Below are 26,185 nucleotides of genomic sequence, written 5' to 3'. Positions count from 1 at the left end.
TCATGGACCTAACTCTCTGCGGAGTACACCCGACCATCAAATAGATTTGATTAGATACATTTTAGCATAGTGAGTTCTCACTATGTTCAAGAACAGTTGTCGACGGACTGGCAGAAAAAGACTTAATCCTACCTTCCTTACCCCTCAAACAGAGGCCAAAGAACGATGGGTAGCAGATGTTACAGACTGTGAAATGCAGGGCTATATAATGTCATTTTCACTGTTATCGGTTATACAGTACTTATACTTAAAGAACACTTCGTAAATAATGAACTAATAATCCACAAGACATTTCCAAATGTGTGTAAATGAGTAAGAAATACTATGTTAACACAGCAAGGACAGCACAGCTGCAGCAGCTGTGACCTAGTGGTTAGAGAGTTGGCCTTTCAATGGGGGCAGCCGTGGCCTAGTGGTTAGAGAGTTGGTCTTTCAATCTGGGGGTTGCAGGTTTGAAATCCCCTGACCTCTCCCTACATCTCCATCCATGGTCGAAGTGCCCTTGAGCATGGCACCTAATCCCACATTGCTCCAGGGCCTGTAACCAATACCCTGAAAAATAGTAACTGTAAGTCGCTTTGAATAAAAATGAAAGCGTCAGCTAAGCGCAATGTAATGTAATGTAATGTTTGTTCTCCAAAGAGCACACATTGTGTTTTGTTTATAATTAGTTCATTAAAATTTGTTAATGAAGTGTCAGTAAAGATTTTTAAGGGACTGTTATTCTTAAGTGTTACCCAGTGCACCTCTAAAATCACTGTTCTGCACTGTTCTGGACTATTTTTCCCTTTCGTAATAAGTTGTTTGCATGTGCTGGCGCTTTCCTTTATCCGTTTCATGGACCATGAATGTCATGTCACCATGCTGTCTGTGTGTGATTATTGGTGGTTATTGAAAGTTATTGGCAAGAGACACAGACCATGGGCCTCATTTATAAAACTTTGCGTAAGATTTATGCCATACGATGGCGTGCGTGCACAGAGCTCAGAGTGTACGTGTGCATATTCCATGCACATTTTCTGTCATAATTCACAATCTGTGAATCTGTGCCACATGGGTGCAACTCAAGACACACTCATAATTGACCATGCGTATTCAGCCGAACACTCTGAATGAATATTGATGTACACAATTTGCAGAAAGCAGAAGGAGAAAAAACAAGAGCAATCAGACAGGGCAACCTGACCCCTGCCAAATGCCAGACACATATGATGTGTATTTGGCGCCACCAACAGGCAACCCAAAACACTGCGGGTGGACACACAAATACACAGATAAACAGACAGAGACCACACAGACATGGTCATTGCAATACCTGGCCAAACCCCCTTAGAGGCAGGTATCAAAAAGGTGTGACTTCACCGACTGCAATCTTGAAGGAGAATTCCAGACAGTTTCAACATGCAGATGTACTGCTCACTCCCCTTGGCTTTGTCGGTACCTAAAGACATGTCCGTGTTCTGTTCAGTCCTTTCTGAGATCCTGTCCTGTTAATGGGGAATGGGTTTGTTTACATATTGTTTGAAACATACTTGAAATATCATTAACAAAATATGCAACATGAACCTTACAACACAACACTAACTTAGATATGACTACTTTATTTTTCAGAGTTGTATTTTTAAGACAAAGGGTCTTAGATCTCTGCCTTGTAGAAAAAAATAAGTAATGTTAGTAATACGGATCGCAACTAGGGGTGTAAATAATAATCGATATATATCGGTGCATCGATCCTATGGCCAATGATCAAATCAAATCATGTCGTATTGTGGGGCATTCTTAAGTATCGAATGTCCCAATCCCCTAGCTGTGCAACATAATAGAAGTAGAAAAGTCATTGGAAAAAAATCGAATCGCATTGTATTGTGGGGCATTCTTACGTATCAAAAATAACCGACACGCTACCTTAAGAAATCAATATTGAATCGCATCGTCATGGAAGCTGTGATTTACTCCCCTAATCACAACTGCCCTTTTTCCTTGGAATTCCAGGTCACAGTCACTTCATCAGCTTCGAACCTGGGTCTGGAGAGAGCAAACATGACGCCAAAGAGCCAGCCTCCTTAGTTTGGCTGTCAGGATGCAGACACAACCTTTGTAATAAAATGAACACATTTCAAGCTGGTTAAACTTCCACATTTCCAAATGAAATGCTGTGTAGCCATATTCCCAGCCCGACTGAACATAAACTACCCTTGTTCACTCTTAGTTAAAGCCATCTTCTCTCCAGTATGATGTTAAAAAAACTTGTGTGCCATATAAGGAGGAGTGTAGCGACCATTTTCCAAATGTAAGTCCAACTGTTATCGCGGATAACAGTATTACACTAACAGCATTAGTTCTGTGGCTGCAAATCCTATTGTGACTGACTGGGATCTCAGGCATTCAAACTCTTCAGTCGGATAGGGCAGTGCTCATCAAATCAGCTGCATCCATAGCAGTCAGTGCAACAGAATTATTTTTAAAGAACTACTTTTATTCCACATTTTTGGAATGTCATTTGGGATTAGTGCTGCACATTGCATGACATATACAGTCAGAGAGAGACAGAGAGAGAAAGACAGAGCAAGAAAGAGATACAACTGTAAAGGGAGAAGTAGTCATCCCACGTCTGAGCACATTATAATTTCACACAGCACATACCTCTGTCCCTTGGGAGATGAATGGTTTGGCCATCTCTCCTCTGCCGATATGAGTGATGTCATTTTGAAACTCTCGGACTGCATATGGGAGATGCTGCACAGGCCTAGTGTAGTGGACCAGGCAAAACACACACTGTCATACAATAATACAACAGAAGAGAGTAGAATAAAGTAGAATACAATAAAAAGCTGCTAGCTCTGCTATTCAGCAATTTGACAGAATGATATATCACAATATTTACACTACATGATGAGGGTGGAGTCCTCAAGGGGTTTGGTTCAATTATTATGAGATCTCAAAGACTGGATGGAAAAGCCTGGTCAGGTGACTCATCCTGCAGGTCTCCTGATGTAGGCCTACAGTATGTAAATGCAAATTGTTGCCTTGAGAGAGTGGTGGAGATGTCTGCTTATCTGGGGCGGATTTCTCAAAACCAAAGTTGCTTACTACATTAGCTACTTTGTTGTTTTCAATGCATTTTCCCATTGGTATCTACTGAAGTTGCTAACAGGCTAACAATTCTCTTTTGAGAAATGCACCCCCTGCTTTGTGATATCACCATTATACGGTAGTATAACCAGAGAGAGTAGAGAGAGAGATATATACAAAGAATATCTGGTGTAACTGTTGTCTACCTTAATTCCCAATTCTTACTGACGAATCAAGACTCAAGATTCAAGAAACAATTGAAATACAGTACACTCACCAGCCACTTACTTAGGTACACATGTCCAACTGCTCATTGATACAATTTTCTAATCAATCAGTCACAGAGGGGCAACTCAATGCATTTTGGAAACGTGGCATGGTTGTTGATGCCAGACAGGCTAGTTTGACCAAAAACTGCTGATCTACTGGGATATTCACACTTGGCTCTCTCCAGGGTTTACAGAGAATGGGCCGAAAATGAAGAAATGTCCAGAGGACCTGAATTCAGTGGCCGAAAAGGCCTGGTTGAAGCCAGAGGTCAGAAGAGAATGACCAGATTAATTTGAGCTAGAGACAATAGAGACAATAGAAAGACGATAGTAACTCAAATAATCATTCATAACAACTATACAAAAGAGCATCTCTGAACGCACAACACGTCTAACCTTGAAGTAAATGTGCTACAGCAGCAGAAGACCACACAGGGTGCTACTTCTGTTAGCTAAGAACAGGAAACTGAGGTCAGGCTACAATTTGCCGCTGTGCCCTGAGCAAATAAATATGGACAGCCAAACAGTAGCAGGGGACTGAGAAAATATCCCCTCCTGATGTCATGGCAACCGGGACCCACCCAGCGTATTGATCGGGAGAAGACTCTTGACTATAATAACATGAGCAGCAAGATGATTAAAAGAACTGGGAAAGTGCCTAGCTGTTGACCAGTATTTAACAGGAAACACATACATAAGTACTGTACAGGGTTTCACAGGATGCATACACACTTTAAATCATTGTTAAGTTAATGTTAATTAAAATTCACATAATTTTCAAAGTGTAATAGAATTGACAGGTATCACTTGTTTCGTCTGTGCTTATGTCTAAAGTCTATACTACCTACACCAACAATCAAATGTTCTAACGGCTTCCTTGGCAGAGGTCTGTACTCTTTGAGTGCATTTCTAGTTATTGATCAGAAATGTTTGGCAGCCTGCAAATGTAGTCGGTACAGGGATACATCCACCCAGACCACAGGGCCGTTGGTTTCAGTAAAAGTCTTAAAGCTGTTTATTACATGTTGACATTAACTAACATGTGGCATCTCTTAGTGACCATGTGTCCGCTTCCTTTAACTGTTTTGAAGGACTAACAGCAAAATCGTCTGACATCCACAAATATACTTGTTTCTTTGTATTTTTCTTTCATTTCAAAAAGGCAATGTACATATCTCTCTCTCTCTCTATCTCTCTCACACACACCACACACACACACACACACACACACACACACACACACACACACACACACACACACAGACACACACACACACACACACACACACACACACACACACACACACACACACACACACACACACACACACACACACACACACACACACACACACACAACATACATATTTAAAAATGTATTCAGTGAAAAGAGAAGTAGGCCTACCATCCAAGAAAGACACCAACTGTGTTGTTTTAAAAATTCATTCCTATCTTTTGGGGCATGGCATTGACCTTTACTCCACTCAGGATTCACTCAGCATGATCCCTCTGATGAGTGCAGTCTTTGCTCTGGTAGACAGTGATGGAAGGGCACTGTCAACGGACTCATGTCAGATTGAACGGTTTTTGAACATTCTATAGAAAAGAAATGTGTTCTACAACAATGGAAGATTCTAACATTCCAAATTATTCTATGAAGCTCAAAATTCTTTAGCTACACCCAAGTTTAAACATCATTTTGTATACGGCAGCTGGAAGTCTTTGCAGCTAACGTCTTAAAATAATGTTCCAATAATCCCAGTTAAAATTATAAGTGAGAAAATGGTGTTCGATTTAAGGGAAAACAAGCACTGCAACATGTTATGCTACTCCCATTACTCCACCGTACAAATCATCGACACTCCAACTGAGTGTTAGTGGTCTGTGATCGTGGTCAGAGCCGAGCTGTGTGAACTTCTGCATTGCTGCTGTAATCTAGCACTAGCAAGGGAGTTGGCTAATCCAGTCGGCCATTCAGATAGTGAGGGTGAATGAGGGTCTTAGGGGGAGCTAGTCAGCTTCTATGGCACTCTGTGTTGATGTGCCAAGCTGCAACTCTAGCAGAGGAGAGGGACACCAGACACTATACTGTATATTCACATCCTCCGCAGCCATGTGCGAAAATACTGTGTACAGTATGCTGCTTGAGTAATTAAGTTTTTACGAAGTCTTTCATCGGTGTGCATGACATGTTTTTTTTTTCTATTAGATTGAATATGTGTCTTCATCAGGGATTCTAAACATTGCTGATTGGTCAAACATTTAGGTGACAATGCTTCATAATACTAATCAGCATAACATCTGCATACTGCCCTTCATGTGGTCTTAAGAACATTTGTGTTTATTGATCTTCTGACACATCTGGAGATATGGTGTCAATATAACTCTTACTGCAATATAACACTTCAACAGATGTGGAGATCTTGCAGTCGTGTTGAGATTGTGTTGTTTGCATTGGCTTTTTTTCCTGATGTGTCATAGTACATCATCCTTTTAATTTATGTCAAGACTGGCATAATGTATGCAAGCAATATAGTGCAATATAAAGGGATGTAGACTATCAAGATTCAGTGCAATAACTGAAGTAGTGAGTGAACATGTGTATGAATGCACAGTAGTCCAGTGAAGGTTTGCCATCTTTTTGATATCTAGCGCCCTCCTGTGTTTATTACAGGTATCTTTACTAACTTCAGATGGCATTGTTCAGTCGCTCAAGGCACATAATATAATATATCATTTACATGCAGTATGTTAAATATAATCTATATTTCTGTAATCCAAATTTTCCCATCTGTACAAATCTACACTCATACAGTATATACCGGTTCTGTGCTTTCACTCATAGGCTACGGTGCAAGGTCCTTATCCTTCAAAATGAAGTTAGACTCAATATTAAGAAAATGGGATAACTATTAGGTATATTCAATATAAATGCCGTATCCTTTGGCCAATACACTGTGCAGTAGTATGTAAAAGAAATGCTTCATAAGTTGAAGGATGTATGTATTATTTTATGGCTTTGTCACCACCTGTTCCTAAACTGATATCCACTCGGCACTGTTGACCACACAATTTGAACAAAATCCTCTCGGAATCTCTCCGCTTTCACTTTCAATGACTGTTGCAGGTGTGATAGTGTATACTTTGGACATCAGTTTCGGAACAGACTGTAACAAAACAACAAACTGACGTCTGTCAATTCTGTTACAGCTGCATTCATTTTAGTAAACGCCTAATTTACATTGATGTTATGTGTGTGTGTGTAATTTTTTGGACACCCAAAAAAATTAGTAATAGTAATCATCACTTTAGAGTAGAGATGCACCAGATCCAAGATCCGGTTCCGGATCCGGCAGGATAATAGGGTTTTTCACAGGATCCGGATCCGGTTCCAGGATCCAGGATCCGGCAGCCGAGGCTTTTCAGTCAAAATAGTTTGAGACAACGTGATAAAAAGGGCCCACGTGTGTGAGTAGGCTATGTGTTTTAACCCGGTTCCGGATCCGGCAGGATCTTAAGCAGTGGATCCGGTATCCGGCAGGATCCTAAAAATCAGGATCCGGTGCATCTCTACTTTAGAGTGTATTTGACAGTGGGACACTCCTCACACTCTTCACCATACGGTAGTAGGCTTCATGTTATGTCACTAATTGCAACGTGAATATTAACATTTGCCTTTACTTCTCTCTATAGAGTTTGATGGAGAGCTGGTCGGATGACAGCTGGAACTGTTGTCATAACTGGAGGAATTCTTGCAACTGTGATACTCCTGAGTATCATTGCAGTTCTCTGTTACTGTCGTCTCCAGGTAAAGCACTCACCTACATAATCTTGACCAAAACCTTGCAAATTGACAACCAACCTATTAGAGACAATTAGCTGGTAAACAAAAGTCAACCTTTGGCCAATGAGACAATTGTTTGCTTAAGATATTAATTTGTATAACTGTTTATATGACTTTCAATTTAAGAACCTTGCATAACCAACATTACCAGCTACAGTAATTTCCATTTCGCTTGTCTGCGCACCTCTTCACTGTTACCTCTTCCCACTTAACACATAATATAACTGCAGTCCTTACTTCACCAGAGTTCTTCTTTTCTAATGTCTGCCTCCTGTTTTCCTCTAGTATTACTGCTGTAAGAAGAATGAGTCTGAAGGCGATGCTGCCTCAGTCATCCAGTCACAGGACACTTGCAATGAGTGCCATGTTGCCCCTGCGGTGGCCCTGGGGGATGCAGGAAGTGCCACCAACTCCCCTCTCCCGCTCCCTCTCTCCCCGGAGCCTGTGCCCTCCTCGCGGGCCTACTGTCCCTCCTGCTCGCCCTATGGCTCCCCGTTCTATGTGCGCTCCACGGAGGAGATGCGCAATGGTGGCGAGCGAATCACCTACATGCCCACCCACTTTGACAACCCCTCACTGTCACTGCCGCTACCCAAGTTGCGTGCCGCCCCACTGAGGAGGTCCCCCAGCCCACCTGAATTCTACACCAACCGGAGAGCAGTCAGCACCGATGTCTGATTCATTCAGTCAGTGGCCCCTTTTTGTCTTTGAGTGGCCTACCATGACCCAAGATTGGCCTCTAGTGTGTTCGTCCCTCTACAGGCCTACTGTAGTCAGTCTGACAGACACCTCAGGGATAGCAAGGGCAAAGGAGGTCACGTGTCCTGGGGAGAGGTCTTGTATGAGAAGTCTGTGGCCACTGTGCTACTGACACTGTTCTTTACAAGATTCAGAGGTGGTCAGGTTTTTTTCTTTAACGTGGCGCTTAAATGTGCCCTTATCTCTGTTTCGTGTCATAATTCAACTATACCTGCTATTGCTATTGATCAGAAATGTTTGGCAGCCTGCAAATGTAGTTGGTATAGGGATACATCCACCCAGACCACAGGGCAGGTGGTTTCAGGAAAAGTCTTATAACTGTTTATTACATGTTTATTGTATTAACTAACCAGTGGCATCTCTTATTGACCAGGTGTCCACTTCCTTCAACGGTTTTTGAGGGCTAACTGCAAATTTGTCTGACATGTACACATGCTTGTTTCTTTGTATTTTTCCTTCATTTCAAAGAGCCAATTTCCAAAATATGTGTACTGAATCAGTTTGAAGAAATACTTTGTACGTACAGTTTAATTGGCAAGAGTGAGAATAATCAATATTTTTACATAGAGAAGAGTGTGTCTGTGAAGGAATATTTCCAGAATTCGTTCTCCCTGCAAGTCTGATCTTATACTTTTGATAGGGGACAATGTAAAGGTATTGGGAGAACCCAAGAGGTGTAGTTGTAAGTCACTTTCATGCACATATTACAAATGCAGAAAAAAAACTTTAGAGTAGGCTAATAGTTGCAAATGTATGAACTATATTGTCATCTTGGATTCTACAGGCTACTTGTCTTCTTTGCTTCTGAAGTCACGTCTTATCAGCAGCTTACATCTTTTGGGAAATACACATAGCCTAATTTTGTCCTCATGGCTTGTCTGTGTACTAACCCGGTTCTCACGCGATGGTTGTTATCAACCATCTGGAACATTGTCAATCCCTTAGCTCTGGAAAGGCGTGGGTGTGTTCAAAATAGCTCAAACCTGATTGGAGAATTCACATGGCTTTTTTTTAAAATCACGTACTACTTCAACCACTGACTTGTATATACCCCGTCCCGCGATCCCGCCCTGCGATTCTGATTGGACAGGCTGTGAAATTTCTGATTCCGTTCAGGCTCATCTAAGATTTCCAGACTCTCGTGCGAGCTCACGAAGTTTAACGAAGATGCACGAAGCACGAAGGGTGTGTGTGAGAGCCAGGCTATCTGTGCACCTGTTTGGAGGCAGATAATTTTTGAAGGAAGACAACCCAATTATATGTAATATATATGTTCATATTTGCCAAGATATCGTTGCAAAACTGTGGATGTTTTGTTGAAATGTATTGAATTGTTTTATTGTATGTCTGTCTGTTTGACTGTGATCTTGGATGCGGCCTTGTTTGGTCATATTTTAGTGTGATGGACCTAGGGGATCTGAGAAAGAATGAACAGGTTGTTAAGTATGTAGGCATATCCTCTTTGTTGTTGAAGTGTGTAAAAAGAATACTGTCTGAATATCACACCTTGGTGCGTATTTACTTCTGATGCACTGGAAATATAATGTATTTATTTTGTTAATCTCTTCTCTATAAAATAATGATTTTATGACAAAGTCTGAGGCAATACACATATGCTTGCCAACTATAGAGGAATATTTTCCTGCAATGTCTTTCTTGTTTAAACTGTGATTTTAAAAGATTTACTCTGAAACAGCAAGGCAAAAAATAAAGTTGAAAAAAAAAAAAAACTATCACTGTGTCAATTCTTTCCCATCTTGAACTTAAGACCTGCAGAACTAGCCTTCCAGTCTTGCCGTTGCTTGCATTGCGCAAATACATTTACTTTACTGAAAAAAGTTAGCCTAAAACATTTTTTTTACCTGGCTTGGTCAAAGCTGTGGAGATGGAGAAGTGACGTCACTACTGTCTGTACGTCGTTAACGCTGTTGCAGATGCAAGATGTGTCAGCCGCGCGCCTGGCTGCCACCAGCCGTCCTCCTCAGCTGACAGCGTCAACTCTGCGCCCAAACTCCAAGCAAGTAAGTTATGGCACAGAATAGAACTCGATTGTTTACTATTGTTTTTTAAAATTGGGATATCATTTGTGTGTAGTCACAGAGATTTTGTATCGTAACGTTTCTGTCCTTGTGTTTGCGTTGAATGTTCTCAATTATGAGAATGTATTTTGACTTGCAGCAGCTGGCTAGCATGCTAACAATCTTAGCGATGGCCAATCATTTTCAACACAGTGTACGTGTAGCAAGCTAGCAACTAGCGTAACGTGACTTCCTGTCAAAAGTATAGGTCTGGTTAACAACTGGTTAGCTGACAGTTCTGGCGTAGTATCGTACTGTTCAGTGTTAGTTTTATCCTATGCCTCTGCAAGGTGTAATGAAAGTGCAAAAGTTTCTGTTGTTTTCTGAAGTGCGTGGTGCTGAGATTGCTATCCTCCAAGCTATCGGGTGAACTGTCCTAGCTGGCTAGCGACCCAGCTCCATTTCTTCCTATTGGCACACTTTTCAGTTCCCATTATTTGGCAGTCCCCTTGGACCATTTTAATGTTTCACCCGTTGCTTTGTTGTTTATGATAAAGCCCAAGAATTGGGCTTGTTGGTGCTGTTAATGATGTGACATTAGCTAAAACCAGTGTACCGACATGTATCTCAAGGTATGGGTTTTGTGCCAGACAGTAAGGTAGGCCCATCAACTGAGGTATTATGTCATTGATAAAGGACCGTCTGGCGTGGAATGTGACGGACAATTTAATTGTAATACAATAGTGTTAATTTACCAGCTTAAAACCGCACGTTTCTCTACCCATCAGCTAACGAGCTAACAGGCTAATGCTCAATGTTATTGTCAGGGCCGTGCAGTCAGTGTATGACAAAAACTTTGTTTTGACGCCCCTCCGTTTCCTTTCTTTAAGCTGGAAGTAATAGCAGGCTTTAACCTGACTCACAGTTCTACATGTTGGTTTGCAAGAACCACAACAGGGATATAGTGTAGCAGACCAGTCTGACTGTGGTCATGTAGGTTGTCTTTTACTCTTAGCTGATTATGTGTTTATTAGTGCTAATAAATAGCACTTTTTGATGCTTGTTGTTTTGACTGTGTTTGACATTTATATTTGAGTCTGTTTTAGTGAGCACTATACCTCGAAGAGAGACTGATTCATTTATTTAAAGTTTGAAGACAGTTATGTACCCTATTGTTTCTCTAAAGGCCCAGTCACGAGCTCTCTATTGCAAAGATGAACCTTCCATGTTGACAAGCAGCGGAGAAGTGTTCAATAGTTTTTGAACAGGCTTTTTAGGGCTTGCTAAGACGACTGAGTAAGTCTGGTCGAATGGAGTTTGTTGACGATGCAGTGAACCCACTGACCTGTATTATTCATGTCAGTGTGTGAACCCAGAGATGGTCGCTGGTGAACCCCAATGGTTCCATGACAAGGCCAGGCCAAGTGCCTGTCACCAAACTCATAGTTTGGCAAAGATTCCATCTGCAGGACATTATCTTAAGCAGGAGCTGCAACCAACCCCATTGACTGATTACACATAGCCATTTTTCATTGGTGAACAGGTTCACATTAACAGTCAGAGATGTTGGTTAGGACTGAGGAAATTAGGCTAATAAGTTAACATTTCCATGTTCCAAAATGGCTTGGTAGTATCTTACTAGCCAAACACACACTCAATGGGTTAAATTGGCTAGTAAGTTGGTGTTTTCTAACAGCCAAACTGTACCATGCTGAACAGGCATAGTCAAAATGGCACTCTACAGGCGCTGGCACAAGAAGTTTGTTTTTTTTACCTTAAAATCTAAATGCATGGTGCTATGGTACAAGCATCTACATTTGGAAGCTCTTAGCTTCTGCCCAACGGAATGACCGGTCACAAGTTAAATTTGCAAAGGTTCTGACAATACTCCATCATAATCACAAATTTGATTTCTATTCAACAGGTAGGATTTGAACCACTGTAGTGATGCCTGGCTGAAACCCATGCATTGCAACTTAGATAAAATAATGGAAAGGGGATTGTTTCCCCCCCACCACTTCTCGAATATAGGGGTGCCCTTGAGGTGATAAGAAAAATGCACTGGGTCATTTGTTGTCAGTTGAGTGAGTCTAGATGTTATGTCCATAATGCTGGGACTGCTCAGCTAGTTTTTTTTATTTTTTATTTGTTGTCTGATGTGTTTTTTTAATTGTTCAAACAATCAAGCTATGTAGCCTCAACATTGCTAAGTGCCTTTCGAATTTTCTGCAGACATTCAGTAAAAACTATTTGACCAAATGTGCTTTCTCTGTGTCTCTGTGTCACAGATTAATGTGATTAAGCTAATTATATACTAATTTGATTTGGTCACTCGTGAATTTCATCTTTGTTGACATATAAATGTATGGTGCTTCACAAAACCCCATGATGCAGTAGGTTAAGTAAAATGTCACCAGAAAGTGCGTGCAGCACGTCACCCCACATAAGGCATGGCATCTAACAAGCTGGCCTAGTGTTGGTTGTAAGATGTTACAATGGCAGTTGATGTGGAAGGAGTTAGTGCCATTCATAGAGAACAGAAAAGACACATTCTTCGGATGGCTCGCCTCGATGTTTAATGGATGCTGTGCCCAATGTGCATTAGGGGGGGTTAATTTAATGAGTGTGATTTGATCACATGATTGCAGTCGGGTACAGGAGGGGATGGAGGTCCTTTCACCAGTCACTCCACTGAAGGGCGGCTCGGGCTGAAGAAGGGTATTACTGTGTCAGAGGCCGGCTAGCTTCTGCTGAGTATATTGCCATTGTGTTGATGAGGCAAACTGGCACACTCAGACTGCAAGTTTCAGCAAAACTGTAGCCTGGCTGACACAAAGCAGTAGGCTCAAGCAAGCAGGAGTGGCCCACTGTATGTCAAATGACAGTAAGTTATACGTACAAAAACAAGCGCAAACAAACTCGCAAGGGGTGAAAGACAAGAGGATAGCAGGAGTCATTACAGCTAGAATCATCAAATGGTTCCCCCCCAAATGGAGATTTTGTAGACTGAACATGGTCACTCAGACTGTGATGCCAAGGACAGGACCAAGGTGCTTTGTTTAGACTTTGTTTACAGATATACACAGTAGAGACCTGACATGTTGGATACAGTATTTTTTTAGATAGAGTTTTTTTCTAGACAATTCTGATGGGGGTCCAGTGCGGAACTTTTCCAAAATGCAATGACTACACCTGGAAAGACCCATTGGCGTGTTAAATACTGTCAAACTAGGCTACTTCTATAGCTTAGCCGACACTGATATTTTCAAGGTTTACTCAACTCCAGCTGAACTGCTGAATCGCAGGGTTAAAGGTTTTTTTCTTTTCTTACGCAACGCACAGATGCTCAGATGTAACCTGGTTGTTCACACTTCTAGGGATAGGCCTGCACTGATCCATTTGTAGATAGAAGTTGGGTTTCTGATGTAAGTTATTCAAGTAGCAGTAGTAGTAATGATAATCTCTTGTGCTGTGTTCCTGGGGTGGCATGTTTTGTGAATTACAGCACAAAGCAAATAAGTACAGCAGTTCAGTCATAATTCAGACATGTTCATATTGGACTCTCAAATTCACACTGAGGTGAAATGGCAGGCTACAAGTGTATTCCCATTTTAGTTTCAAATCTTTTCTGTTCAGACTTTCAAATGATCAGTTTCGTTGTACGAGTGAAATTGTGCTTTTAATTTGCTGAGGCGAAAGGCCAATATTTTTTTCTCACGGTTGTTGTGAGCTAATAACCCCTCATGGGTATGCCAGTATGACCCAAAATCTCTACCGTTGGCTAAATTTGTGTCACATACGATATCACCCACCACTATGAGGATGTATTTGAATTTCTCACAAAAAAGTGGAAGTTAATGATGCATGCATAATTGTCAGGACATGTATAATAATACAATAATATGCACATCTCCTAATCAGGCAATAGACTGAGGCCATTTTTCTATTTCATTTATGTTAAGCGCGTTTTCCTTAGTGCATAAACACACAAAACGCATTCAGTGGCTCAAACTCAATACGACGACTCAAAAAGCACATTTGTCTGTCTGACATAATGCCACTATCGGGCCAAAGAAACAAAATGTTTTATGCTTTTGTTTTCACACTAAAATAATTTTGACATTTTGTCTCAGGCGTGTATGAGCCACACATACGTAACTTACATCTCTGATGTGACTGAGCCTTTACAGGAAGGGACAAAGCAATGACCACTTCCTCAGGAAGGCGAAGTGTTGAAGGTCTCTGTGAAGATGTTGCATACCTTGTAACCCATGGCTTTTACCTTTTGCTGTGTCGCAAATGGGAACCTCTTCCAGCTGAAAGCATTATCTGGTGAAGGAGAAATTGTGATTGATGTCTACTCATAATATGCACTTTTAAGCTCCAAGACTTCACTATCAACAGAGAGATGTTGCTTACTGCCTGAAACCATGTTTGTTTTGATACTTACTTAACTTGCCTACAATATGGCAAGTCTGTAGGCCTGTGTTTTTCTTGCACTTTTAGTGAGGGCATTCTCTGCAAAATTAACATACAGTGTATGGAATCCTGACATGCTTGCAAATTACCTGCTTAAAGAAAAATGTCCACCAGATTGTCTGTGGCTATCATATTGCGGTCGGCCCCCCTGGCTGCATACACTTCTGCCTTCTGATTCATAATGTGCATACTCAACTGAAAAGGAAGGAAGAGATGTGAGTTTTTTCAGACTCCCATAACTTGGCCCTGACCTATAGGCCTGGCCTGCCATGCAGTCAGAGGAAGCCCATGATCTGCTGGTCAGTGCAGTTTTTACTCTGTTGCACAACAATGTACAGTATAATGTTATGGAAGACAGCTGTCTGTAAAGTCAGTTGAAAGCATTATTCTGTTAACACTGCAGTGCACTGCAAAAAATGTTGTTGGCAAATGATCTGAATGTTGATGACTGTTTTAGACTGGTAAAGAGAAATGAAAGTCAAACGTTGGTGTGAGTTTCGTTATCTCTGCAGCTACTGTATGTGTCACGTGGAGCAGGTGCATAGCCTCCTCGGCCGTTAGGGTTTTGACTGGTGGCCGAAAGTTATTTTCTTCCGTTGTTTCCCCATTTCCAGATGTTCCTTGTTTGGTGTTCTGGTGAAGTACATCTCTAGTGATATTATGTGATGTGGTTAAAGGGAATCTGAGTTTTATATTATTTAATGCTGTTGTCTGCAAGTTACTTGATTTTCACTCTTTCAGAAGCCTTGAAACGGCATTCGTACGGACAAGTAAATGCATTAAATAGTACATTAAGAATAACATATTTTGTGCCTGCATTTACTTGCCTGTGCAAATGGTTTTTCATGGATATCACCAAATGACCAAAAACATCATGGGTGAGTCTTGTCCTTAAAGGTACACCGTGCAGGAAATGGTCAAAAAAGGTACTGCAGCTATGCTGCTCATTGAAACTGAGCTGCCTATTGCCAAATTTGATCTTTTCATGAAAGTTTACGAAGTAATGAACTAATATTTTCTAGTATGGCCCAAGTACAGACCATGGAGAAGATCCCCCTTTTCATGAAAAGTGCAATTTTTCCAGTCATAATGAATACTTAAAATGTGATGGTGGTGGTAAGTATTCATGAAAAAGGTAACATTAGTGAATGGGCAGCATGAATTCTGGAAATAAACAACTAAAAAATCTCACACAGTGTCCCTTTTAAAATAGAGTATAACCATTACCACCTTATTCCAAGTTGTCATTTAGAGCTGTGAGAGGATGGACAGGACTAGGTATTGCAATGACTATCTGCCTGCCTGCCTGCCGGTCTGTCTGTCTCCCTCCTACAATGTTTTGGGTTGTCTCTACACATCTATCACGTGCATGTGGAGTCGGCAAGCATAGTAGGTTGCCATCTCTGATTGCTCTTGTTTCTCCTGCACAGGAGGCCCTGTGAAGAGGTGTGAGCCTGGGCCATCGGAGAGGGACCATGGATGATCGCTCGTCCCTGGGCAGAGTGAGTGGCTCCACTGAATCCGTCTCCACTGTCACCAGTGAAGAGTTTGTGCTTGTGCCGCCTTCAGCTGGTGGCTCACCGTCCAGTTCAGAGGGCAAGCCAAGGCTCAAGGTGAAAGATATGCATTCATGCATAAACAAACAGACACACACACAAACACAAGAGACTTGTGTTGGAAATACTGGAATGGTATTTTGAAGATTTAAAAAAAATAATAATTAAAATCTGAAATCTTATGCACATATTTCTCGCGTTGCATTTGGGAAATGTTGTGGTATTGACTTTTTGAATCTGCTCTGATTGGCACTCGTCTAGTTGACGTGAATTGCGTGTGCAGTCCACATGTCTGTGAGGCAGTTAACTCGCTGCTTCAAGCAGAATGCAGAAGGGTTTTTTTTTATCAGGTTTCATATTTTTGTCCAAGCTGGTTTGCCGAGCATTCAGTCCCGCCTTTATATGACCAAGCTTGAATGAATATGCGCAGGCAAACACTATAGCCAGTAAATTTAATTTTTTTTCCACACAAGTTAAAGTGACTTTGTTCAAGGCATACTGCACACCTCTGGTCTTCTTACAAAAAGTCCAGTATGCAGAGACTACAAACATTTTAGGTTTTCGACATTTCAATGCATGTTAACCAATAAGGTAACACTACTTAGTGTTGGCGTATTTCGGTAAGTGATTGAAACCTGATTTCTGGAATTTCTCCCCAGATGTCCTGGAATGGGAGTGAACAGCTGCAGAAGGCCATGGAGGAGGTTTTGGATGATGACGTGTCGCAGGACAGCACAAAGCAGGATGAACATGCAGAAGACCCTCCAACACCAGTTGCGTCAGCCTCACAGAAGAAACCCCCCAATCTGGCCCTTGACCCTACAGGTATTAAATAATGTGCTTTAGCTTTTTTTTAATTGTTATTTACTTAAAGGTCCAATGTTTATTCTCTGTTTGGCCTAGAAGTGGCAGTACATTACCCATGTGGTGAGTGATTGAAAATGATAGAATTTGAAATTGATGGTTGTGGTAAATACAGTATTTATGGATGTCCACATTTGTGAACACGTGTTACAGACAGGGTTCCCACGGGTCATGGAATTTCTGGAATATCATGGAATTTCATGAAAGTTTTTCAAGTCATGGAATTTTGCCATTTTGCATGCACAGTCATGGAATATCATGAAATTTGCTTAACATTTGTGTAGAAGCAAAAGCTTTTTTGTTTCGTGCATAACATTGTTTCTTACTGGTTATACTATAACTAGGGGTGGGCATAGATTAATTTTTTTAATCTAGATTAATCTCACTGTAATTATGAAATTAATCTAGATTAATCTAGATTAATCTATATCAAAATGGCTCATTCAGAATAGGCACGCTAGCGAAACAATGCCGAAAAAAAAACCTTGGGGTTTCTTAAGAAAGATGGCACATTAGATCAGAGCTCATCTCTTTTTTCCAAAATGCATCTCATCTTGAAAAAATGGTCATGTTGATACTTGGTGATGAAACAAATCACTGCAATATTTGTAAAGTGTGTCAAATATGTTAGGAAGCATTTACAGTTATAAGATACTGAAATTTCAGAATGAACAGCGCTATAAGTTGTATAGGCGAATAGACCCTACAGATAAATCTATCAAACAATTAGGCTATTTAAACAAAATGACCTCAACAATTCAGCATTTCTAATGGGCAGAGAGAGAGAGAGAGAGAGAGAGAGAGAGAGAGAGAGAGAGAGTGAGAGAGAGAGAGAGAGAGAGAGAGAGAGAGAGAGAGAGAGAGAGAGAGAGAGAGAGAGAGAGAGAGAGAGAGAGACAGGAGAGAGAGAGAGAGAGAGAGAGAGAGAGAGAGAGAGAGAGAGAGAGAGAGAGAGAATCTGCCACTGACTGTTAAAAAGAGCAGCCGCTCCTTTAAGAGAGGGAGGAGCTCTGCGCACAGCAGCCCACAGCTCCAGGCAGGATTTCTAGAACCTACAGCACTGGCCTTTGGGGACCGGATAGTTGTTCTCAGAGTTAGAATTCTCGAGAAGTAACAACTTGAAATTAATTCAGTTTGCAAAAAAAAAAAAACCTCAAGCGCGGCAACCGCGAGGTTTATTATTACCGTCTGTTGTATCTCAATAGTCGCAAATGCGTGATCGCTACACAATTACACAAACATTCAGCGAGAGTAGATATTGACAGTTTCAGTTTGACAATCTTCAAAATGCATATCACACGGAATGTTTTGCAATTATGGCACAGGCAAGATTTCTGGAAGTTGTTCATGTGGTCCATGCAATGTTTATGTGTTCCATGCAATGCGTGAGGAAATGTAGGCTATGTCGGGCTGGTAGGCTACTCACACAATGTCTCCCTATGCTTCACCTCAAACAATAACGTCTCTTTAGTCGACCATTTATGAAAAAAACACTCAAACAACACCTACCACGGCAGAGTGATTAATGTTTTCAGCATGCAAACCCTGTTCATATTTAGGTCTGCTGATAGCAACAGGTGGAGAGGAGAAGCGACTGGAGCGCAGTCTGAAAGCGTCGGTCAATCAAGCGCTATGGTGACGTGCATACCCAAACTCCAAACCCATATTTTGAGTATAGATTAACGTGCGATATTTTCTTTATCGCGCGATAAGAGTCTCACATTGTCGCAGCACGTTAACGCCGATAACGGCCCACCACTACCTATAACGCTTCACCAGAGACAGTTTGGTTTCGTGCTGTAATGTGCAACATTCTAGAATGCAATGAGCCCACTTAAGTCTGGCGGTGGCTCGGCGGTGAAGATAATCTTCAGTTTTTACACTTTTTAAAACATTTTAACGTATTTTCTTTTTCCGGAAGTGGTCATGGAAATTTGTTTTTTTTTTTGGGTCTGGAAAGTCATGGAAAATCATGGAATTTTATAGCTGAATTAGAGTGGGAACCCTGTAAAGATTATCATTTTTTTTTGTAACATTTCACACACTGGAACTTTTTGCATGTTTTCACTTTAGCTTTTTCGAAATGTATGTTGAATATTGGCAGTTACATTAGCTGGTAGGCAAGTCAGGGTGCTGACTGCAGGGTGCTTTTTGTGTGAAAGGTAAGACTTCAATGTTTTTTAAGTTTTTGATTATGAATGTCATGCAGTGTAGGTGAAAGACATGTAGCGTGTTGGAAGACTTATTTAGGATTTATCTACAAATGTATGTTCAGACACCATCGGGTGCAAGTCAAATGTCTTCTTCACATCCTTTCCTATGGCTCCTGGCCTCATGATCTGACACGATTCAATAGCTTGCAAAAACAAAAAGGTCATTCTCTCATTTGCAATGGGAATGTTGAATGGGGGGAAACACCCCAAAAGCTGCTGGGTGAAGGCAGCAAAACTGTATTGTTTTCTTCACGTAGGCGGGAAAGTCTGAGACAAGAGGCAAAAGGCCAGAGGCCATGGTAAAGGATGGTAGAAACTAGTTTGTCCTGCAGGGCATGCCTTGTGATTTGACCTAACATGTCCTTCACCCCGCTGCCCGCTAGATGGCAGTGTAGGTTCAACAGACAGCTCTGGCCCAGAGGAGGACAGTGTGCAGTTCAGCAAGCTGTCCTACCTGGGCTGCACTTGGGTGAAGGCTCCACGCAGTGAGTCAGAGGCCCAGAAAGCCATGGCCACCATGAGAGCCGAGAGCGCCATCCCCATCCCAGTCATCCTCCATGTGCCCAACGTGACTGAGGGCTGTGTGAGGTGAGCTGTATATCAACACCAGCATTCACTACACTGACTTACACTTTAAAAAAATGCAATGAATACTGACAAAACAAGGGTAATGTGAGCATGTTGAAATTTGCTGGAATTTTCCTTTAACTGTACACAGCTTCTTCTGTATTGGTATGATTCATTGGAAATATTTAGAGAGAGAGAGTTGCGAAAGCCAGGCTAAACAGTTTGGCCTCACCCTAGCACTCTACAGGGACAGCAACAGGAACTCTCAACAACAACCCAATTAACTTCCTTTCCTTTACTGCCATTAAGATACACAGTTGCTCTCTTTTGTTTTCTTTCCAAACTGTTAAACCACTTTGAGCTGAAGTGTAAGTACAGTAGTAGATGTGTAGGTCCTTATTACATCCTACAACAATGCCAGTGATTCTTTCCAACAGAAAAAAAGGCCCTTCCCCTCCTATGGGGTAACATTTTTAACGCCTCAAATATGTTATGCTGCATATTGTATGAGAAGAGATCTCTTAGCTGCACATTCTACCTTTGAGTACAACAACGGTAATCTAATCTAATCTATTGGTGTGGTAGGATTGTGGACCAGGCGTCGGGCACAGAGATTGCGTCCTTCCCCATCTACAAGGTGCTGTTCTGCGCCCGGGGGAAAGACGGCACCCTGGAGGCCGACTGCTTCTCCTTCACAGAGAGCTACCGTAGCTCTGAGGACTTCCAGATTCACATCTTCTCCTGCCACATCAAGGAGGCGGTGAGTCTCTCTGTTTGGTTATTTTATTACATTTTATTTGGTTTCATTTCATTTTTATTTCACCTTATCTTTAGCAGAGTTTCTCTGTTTAATTTTTTGTTTTATCTTTAGTCATGGTTCAGTTACTGTATCAGCCATATTCAGTGGTGTAGTCTACTTTTTCGTGGTGGGTATACTGTATATTTGAGCATTTTTTGAAGTGAGTATGCTGTAAACATTTGTGCTATTCAAAACAATGGATCAATCAATTTTAAGTGGGTATACTGAAATCCCTGGAATTTAGAAGTGGGTGTACTCCGTATTCCCGCGTTCAACGTAGAGACTACACCACTGGCCATATTTCACCCATCAAATAGGTAGTTTTTATCCTCTTTGTCTGCTCCTGCTCCTTATGCCTCTTGCAGGTGAGCCGCATCCTCTACAGTTTCTCCACGGCCTTCAAGCGTTCTTCCAAAGCGGTGTCAGACGTGAGGGACTCTGCTCTGCCCATGTCACCAGATGGAGACGTCTACACCTTCACCGTCTCCATGGAAGTGCGGGAGGACGATGGAAAAGGAAACTTTAGGTAGGCCCACACTCCGAAAAAAAGGAATCAATCTAGTCACTATTATCACAAAGAGCACGGTACTTGTTTCATTCAGTACTGCTGTTTCACACGATTTTGTCTTGTCAAATTGTCAACTTTAATTTGAAGTTATGTCGCTTAGCCCCAACTGTGAAATTGGTCAATACAATACAAATATGTTCTGATCCATTGGCATGTCCACTCCCAGCCCAATGCTAGATTCAGGTAATTTTGCAACCTGCTCGCTGCCTAACGGCTGTGGTGCCACTGCATAACCAAAAGGTCATGAATGACATTAGAATGTAAATTTGTGGAAACAAAATATACTGATTGGCTTGGATTTGCTCACAGTTGTTACAGTTGAGTATAGTTTAGTTTTGAAGATATTTCACTGCTTTCCAAAACTAGTCTTGCCCCGGCTGTGGCTCGGTTGGGCTATGACTGGTTTGCCGGGGACCAGGGTTCTATTCCGGCCAGAGGTAATTTCCTGATCCTCCCCCATCTCTCTGTCCTAATTACTTCCCGTCACCACTTCACACTGTTCTATCCTGTCAAAAGCCACTAAAATATACACATCTTAAAATGTCTAAAAAAAACTTATCTTCACAGTTTCTTTGGCCAGTGTTGATCCTACAATGACTTATGCGCCTACAATCACTGGCGCCCCCACCGCTGCCTCACCCCCGATGTTTGATTTAAAAAGAAATAAAAAAAAACACATAATTGGTGGAAAATCATTTAAAACTGTTTATACAACGGGGTGCTGTGCTAAGCCCCACACATTTGGGCTTGCATCCCATGGCGACCCAGGTTCGAGTCCGGCCTGGGTCCTTAGCTAGCCCTGCCCCATCTCACTCTACCATTCTCTTCCTGTTATACTTTCGACTATTCTATCAGCAATACAAAACACAAAAGACTCCAAAGCCCTTCAAAAAAGGTTAAAAAGTTAGTGCCATGTTATTGCAATGATGTGGTAATTGCATGGAAAAACAAGGTAATAGCAGGAATGGGGCACCTAAGTCACGCCCTTCGACTTCCGATTCGTGGGGCTGGAGCTCTCAAAATGTTGAATGAGAGTAAATGGAGCGAGTCAAGCTAAATCCTCATCCCGTTTGGCATGTGCTCCGGATTTTACATATGATGACAGTGGATTTGAAAGGTTTGGATTTGCGTCGTAAAGCCACTCATTTTTGACACTCAAGAAACGTTATTTTAGCGTTTGTGCAAAACTGTGTTAGAGACTACACGTGCGCCTCGCATGTTTGACTTGAACCAAGGCACAGCCAACCCTACCGCTGCACCGCAGCTTAAGTGACTGCACGTCGGACATGCAACGTCTGTTGTGTAGTCCAAATAATTACATATTTTTGCACGCACACAACTCAAAAATCGCTTGCCAAGTGAAGTCAACAAGCACACCATTGGTTGTTATTAATTCTGAGGCACGGCATATGTGTGATCGACAGGGATCCGCAAGGTGGATCGGAAAATAGCTTTGATCAGTCCATTACTGTCCAGTCAAAAGTTGTTGCGTTTCCCAGCCCCATGAGCCGCCCGGAAGGGGTGGAGACTTAGGTGCCCCATTGGAAGATTTATGCTATGTATTTGGGGGCAGAGTTTCAACAATGGGCCCTCCCCCTCCCAGGTGCCGTCCCTAGCAGTTGCCCCAAGGACCGCCCTCGTCTTCAGCTGTCTTTAAATACAGTAGACACGTCAATAGTCTTTTCATGTGTTTTCAACTTATTTCAGGTTGACATCATTTCTCATCAGTACACCAAAGCCCACACGCTTTTGTCCCAGAGGGTTTTTCCCCATTTTTTCATTGATCATATCAGAGAGAGAGCGTGTGTTTGCGCGTGTGCGCGTGCGTGTGTGCGCGTGCGCGTGCATGTGTGTTGCCTGTGTGTGCGTTGCCTGCGTGTGCGTGTTGCCTGTGTCTGTGTGTGTGTACTGTGAGGAGTGCGTTTACAAATGAATGTGTCTTTTCTTTCCCTCCGTGCTCAGCCCAGTGCCAAAGGACCGGGATAAATACTACTTCAAACTGAGGCAGAGCTTGCAGAAGAAAGTGGTGGTCACTGTCCAACAGATGAATAATAAGGAATTGGTGATTGAGAGGTGAGTGCTGAGCTGAAAATAAAGGGATGAATCTGTGTGCGCACACACACCAAATGTGACAAAAAGGCTGTAGCACTTTATATGTAACTTGCTGGTGTTATCTTCTGTCAACAGTCAATACAGTGTATATGCACTTGCCATGACTTTTAGATCCCCAAGTTGCACTACTGTAATCAACCACATGGTGGCACATGTTCTCTGAATGAAACCAATGTTCCTATTGGTTATTCCACTTGAGATGGATATCATTCAGGATATCTAATGATTCTGTCTGAAAAATAAGAGATTGCTGTGTCAAATAGAAGAATACTGCATATTGCTGCGAAAGTGTTAGTATGAAATGCATCATATTGATTTACAGGTGGTTATAATGTGTGTGTGTGTGTGCGTGTGCGCGTGCGCGTGCGCGTGCGCGTGTGCGTGTGCGTGTGTCTTGTACAGGTGTTTTGGCATGCTATTAAGCCCAGGACAGAAGGTGCGAAACAATGACATGCATCTCTTGGACATGGTGAGCCACAGTTGCTGCAATCCTCCCTCCAGCCCGCTCTGTTGTCCTTTCTGGAAACTTTTATTTTAGTCTCTGTAACCTTGACAGAAGCCCTCGATCAGTGGGTATACATGCACTTAAAGATATGCAAAATATTGACTCAAGTCAGACTTCTAAAAGTCATGTGTAAACCTTAGTCGAGCTGAAATTGAACTAAACTTGAGGTTGTGAAATCTGACTATGCTTGCCAGATAATGCAATTCTTAGTTGAGCTATGAATGCATGTATACATCTTAGCTGGACTATTGGCTAGCCACTCCTCTCTCTGGACCCACTCTCCCTTCTATGAGTTACTTTAAGAGTGTTTATGAGTTGTGACTGACAAAAGACTTATTTATTCCCAGAAACATCTTTGATAATAGTTCAGGGTGCCTGATGATTTTGAATGAAAGGAGAGGGATATAGACATAGTGGGTGTATGGACTCGTGCGTTTTTTTAAGCTGACTGCATGAATGGAAATGAAGGCAGGGAGGGGAGAGAAATTGGCACCTCTGATCATTTTGCTGCTTGCTTTGCACAGTATTGTCAGCTCATTTGCCTCAAATTGTGTTTATTGCTAGTTAGCAGTTGTAGTGATCTGCCATTGCTGAGGCAATGTGATTAATTCGGTACAACTGCTTGCCAAAGATAAAAAAATTCTGGCGGTAACTTGCGAACTGTGGTGTTCTTTTTGGCAGGCTAATGTTTAAATTCATTTTGCTTAGCTAGTAGCCTACATATCGTATTAAAAATCTGCAAATAAAATGGGTCTGCACCCTGGAGTTTGACATACATCATCCAATAATTCAATTATTACAGCACATGTATACTTGGATTTCTAGAGAACTCCAGTTCTTAGTCTGATTAATGGCAATAGCTTGACTATGCTTTGCACGTATACGTAGTCCATGGTACTGATATACGTTTTGGCTTTTTTCTTTAGTGACAGATTTCCTTCTGCATCTGCCCAGTTTGCCTCCAGAGCCCCTTGTTTGAAATTCAGAGATGGGCCGTTTTGAGAACCTACACATTGCTTATTTGTTTTCCAGGAATTTCTTGTCTTGGTGGGGCTAACTAATGAGTGTATCTGTACAGGGCTGTAATGGGCTAGTGTCTAGATGGGGATGCTCAGTGCCTTAATCGCTTTCACCAGTTTATGACTAAATGACTTTGATTTCTTTTCTCAGACATGATGGTTACACAGAAATTCAATTTATATTAGTATAAGATGATGGTGGTGATGAAAGTGACGGTATTGATGTTTGTGGTTGCAGGAGTCTATGGAGAAAAGTCATTGGTGGTGATGGTGGAGTTAAAATCCGGCCATCTTCAAAGTTGGCCATTAGGGATGCACCGATACCACTTTTTTGAAAACCGATACAAGTACGAGTACATTAATGTGTGTACTTGCCGATACCGAGTACCGATACCGATACCTTTTACCACCAAAATACAATGAAAATAAATGCATGGCCTTGTTTTTTTTCCACCTGTGATATTTTTATTGTCCATTTCCATGCAGATTTAAATGTTAGTAAATGTAAGAGGTGGCACTTTTTTCCATGCTGATTTCAAGTCCACAGAACATGACAAATTTTTGCATTGTTTTGAGTAATAGTAGTACTCATAGCTGGTATCGGCAAGTGCTTGACGAGTACGAGTACGAGTATAATGAGCAGTATCGGGAGCCGATACCAGTATCGGTATCGGTGCATCCCTATTGGCCATCATGAAGCTCCAAAATTGAATCGGTTCATTTGATTTAGAAACATTTAATCAGAACCTGTTATAGAGGCATGTAAGGTTTGGTGCAAATCCATGTACCCGTTCAAAGGTTCAAATGTTATCCCGTTAACACAAAATATCTGCGTTGGAGGCGGTGTATGCAACGGCAGTCAGAGCAAAACCATAATACCCCTCCCCCCCAACATACACACCACGTTTCAGGGATATATTGTAGTATATCTGTTGGCACTGCAGTCAGTCTTCTCAATGATCACAATTAATTTCTGACATGTCAGAAACCAGTAGCTGATTATGGGTCTATTTCTGATTTTTATGTTATAATATTCACACAAAAATGAGTTTACTGTGATGGGCAACCTGGACTCAGAAGTTAAAAGTGCCATATAGTCCATAAAGATAAGAGGCAAGGCAAGGCAAGTTTATTTGTATAGCGCATTTCACACACAGGTGCAACTCGGTGTGCTTCACAAAATGAACAAATGCAAAAAGAAAGGAAACAGGGAAGAAAGAAGGAAATAAATTAGAGTCAAAGAACATTTAAAAAAATTAAGATTAAAACATAAGGTAAAATAAAAAATAATAATAATAAAAAAATAAAATAATAATAATACATTTTATTTAAAAGCGCCTTTCAAAACACTCAAGGACACTGAAACATCTGGTATTACCTGTTCGTTAGGGTCTGATTATGATTATTATTCATTATGGGTCATGTTGAAGAACAATAACTGCACTATGGTAGACGAAAATAATAGAAGTTATGGGGGTAAACAAAGAGTAAAAATAACGAAAGTTAGGGAGCCACTAAATTTCCTGACCGCTCACGCCATG

General features: G+C 41.5%; 2 protein-coding genes across 2 annotated transcripts in view; both read left to right on the top strand.

Moving 5' to 3' along the window:
• Window positions 1-7,056: 7,056 nt before the first annotated feature.
• Window positions 7,057-8,232, top strand: fam163ab (family with sequence similarity 163 member Ab). Its single transcript, XM_063200116.1, has 2 exons — window positions 7,057-7,149; window positions 7,471-8,232. The coding sequence occupies exons 1-2, from the start codon at window positions 7,057-7,059 to the stop codon at window positions 7,861-7,863; spliced, it is 486 nt and encodes a 161-aa protein (XP_063056186.1). The 3' UTR covers window positions 7,864-8,232.
• A 1,661-nt stretch (window positions 8,233-9,893) lies between these two features.
• The window catches only part of rabgap1l (RAB GTPase activating protein 1-like), a 106,477-nt gene continuing 90,185 nt past the window's right edge, over window positions 9,894-26,185 (top strand). Inside the window, exons 1-8 of the mRNA XM_063200953.1 lie at window positions 9,894-9,965; window positions 15,872-16,054; window positions 16,657-16,822; window positions 19,458-19,662; window positions 20,227-20,401; window positions 20,806-20,966; window positions 22,971-23,081; window positions 23,523-23,589. Coding sequence (XP_063057023.1) covers window positions 15,917-16,054; window positions 16,657-16,822; window positions 19,458-19,662; window positions 20,227-20,401; window positions 20,806-20,966; window positions 22,971-23,081; window positions 23,523-23,589 — 1,023 coding nt within the window. The 5' untranslated portion in view covers window positions 9,894-9,965; window positions 15,872-15,916. The remainder of the gene's footprint in view (window positions 9,966-15,871; window positions 16,055-16,656; window positions 16,823-19,457; window positions 19,663-20,226; window positions 20,402-20,805; window positions 20,967-22,970; window positions 23,082-23,522; window positions 23,590-26,185) is intronic.

This window comes from Engraulis encrasicolus, chromosome 6, assembly GCF_034702125.1.
Source record: "Engraulis encrasicolus isolate BLACKSEA-1 chromosome 6, IST_EnEncr_1.0, whole genome shotgun sequence".
In the NCBI taxonomy this organism is placed as follows: domain Eukaryota; kingdom Metazoa; phylum Chordata; class Actinopteri; order Clupeiformes; family Engraulidae; genus Engraulis; species Engraulis encrasicolus.
This window is presented reverse-complemented; position numbering and strand designations above follow the sequence as displayed.

Excerpts from the sequence above, each read along its gene's own strand:
- fam163ab (XM_063200116.1), top strand. The coding sequence starts at position 7,057 with ATGACAGCTGGAACTGTTGTCATAACTGGAGGAATTCTTGCAACTGTG. Across the intron at positions 7,150-7,470 it reads TCTGTTACTGTCGTCTCCAG|TATTACTGCTGTAAGAAGAA; the intron begins GTAAAGCACTCA and ends GTTTTCCTCTAG.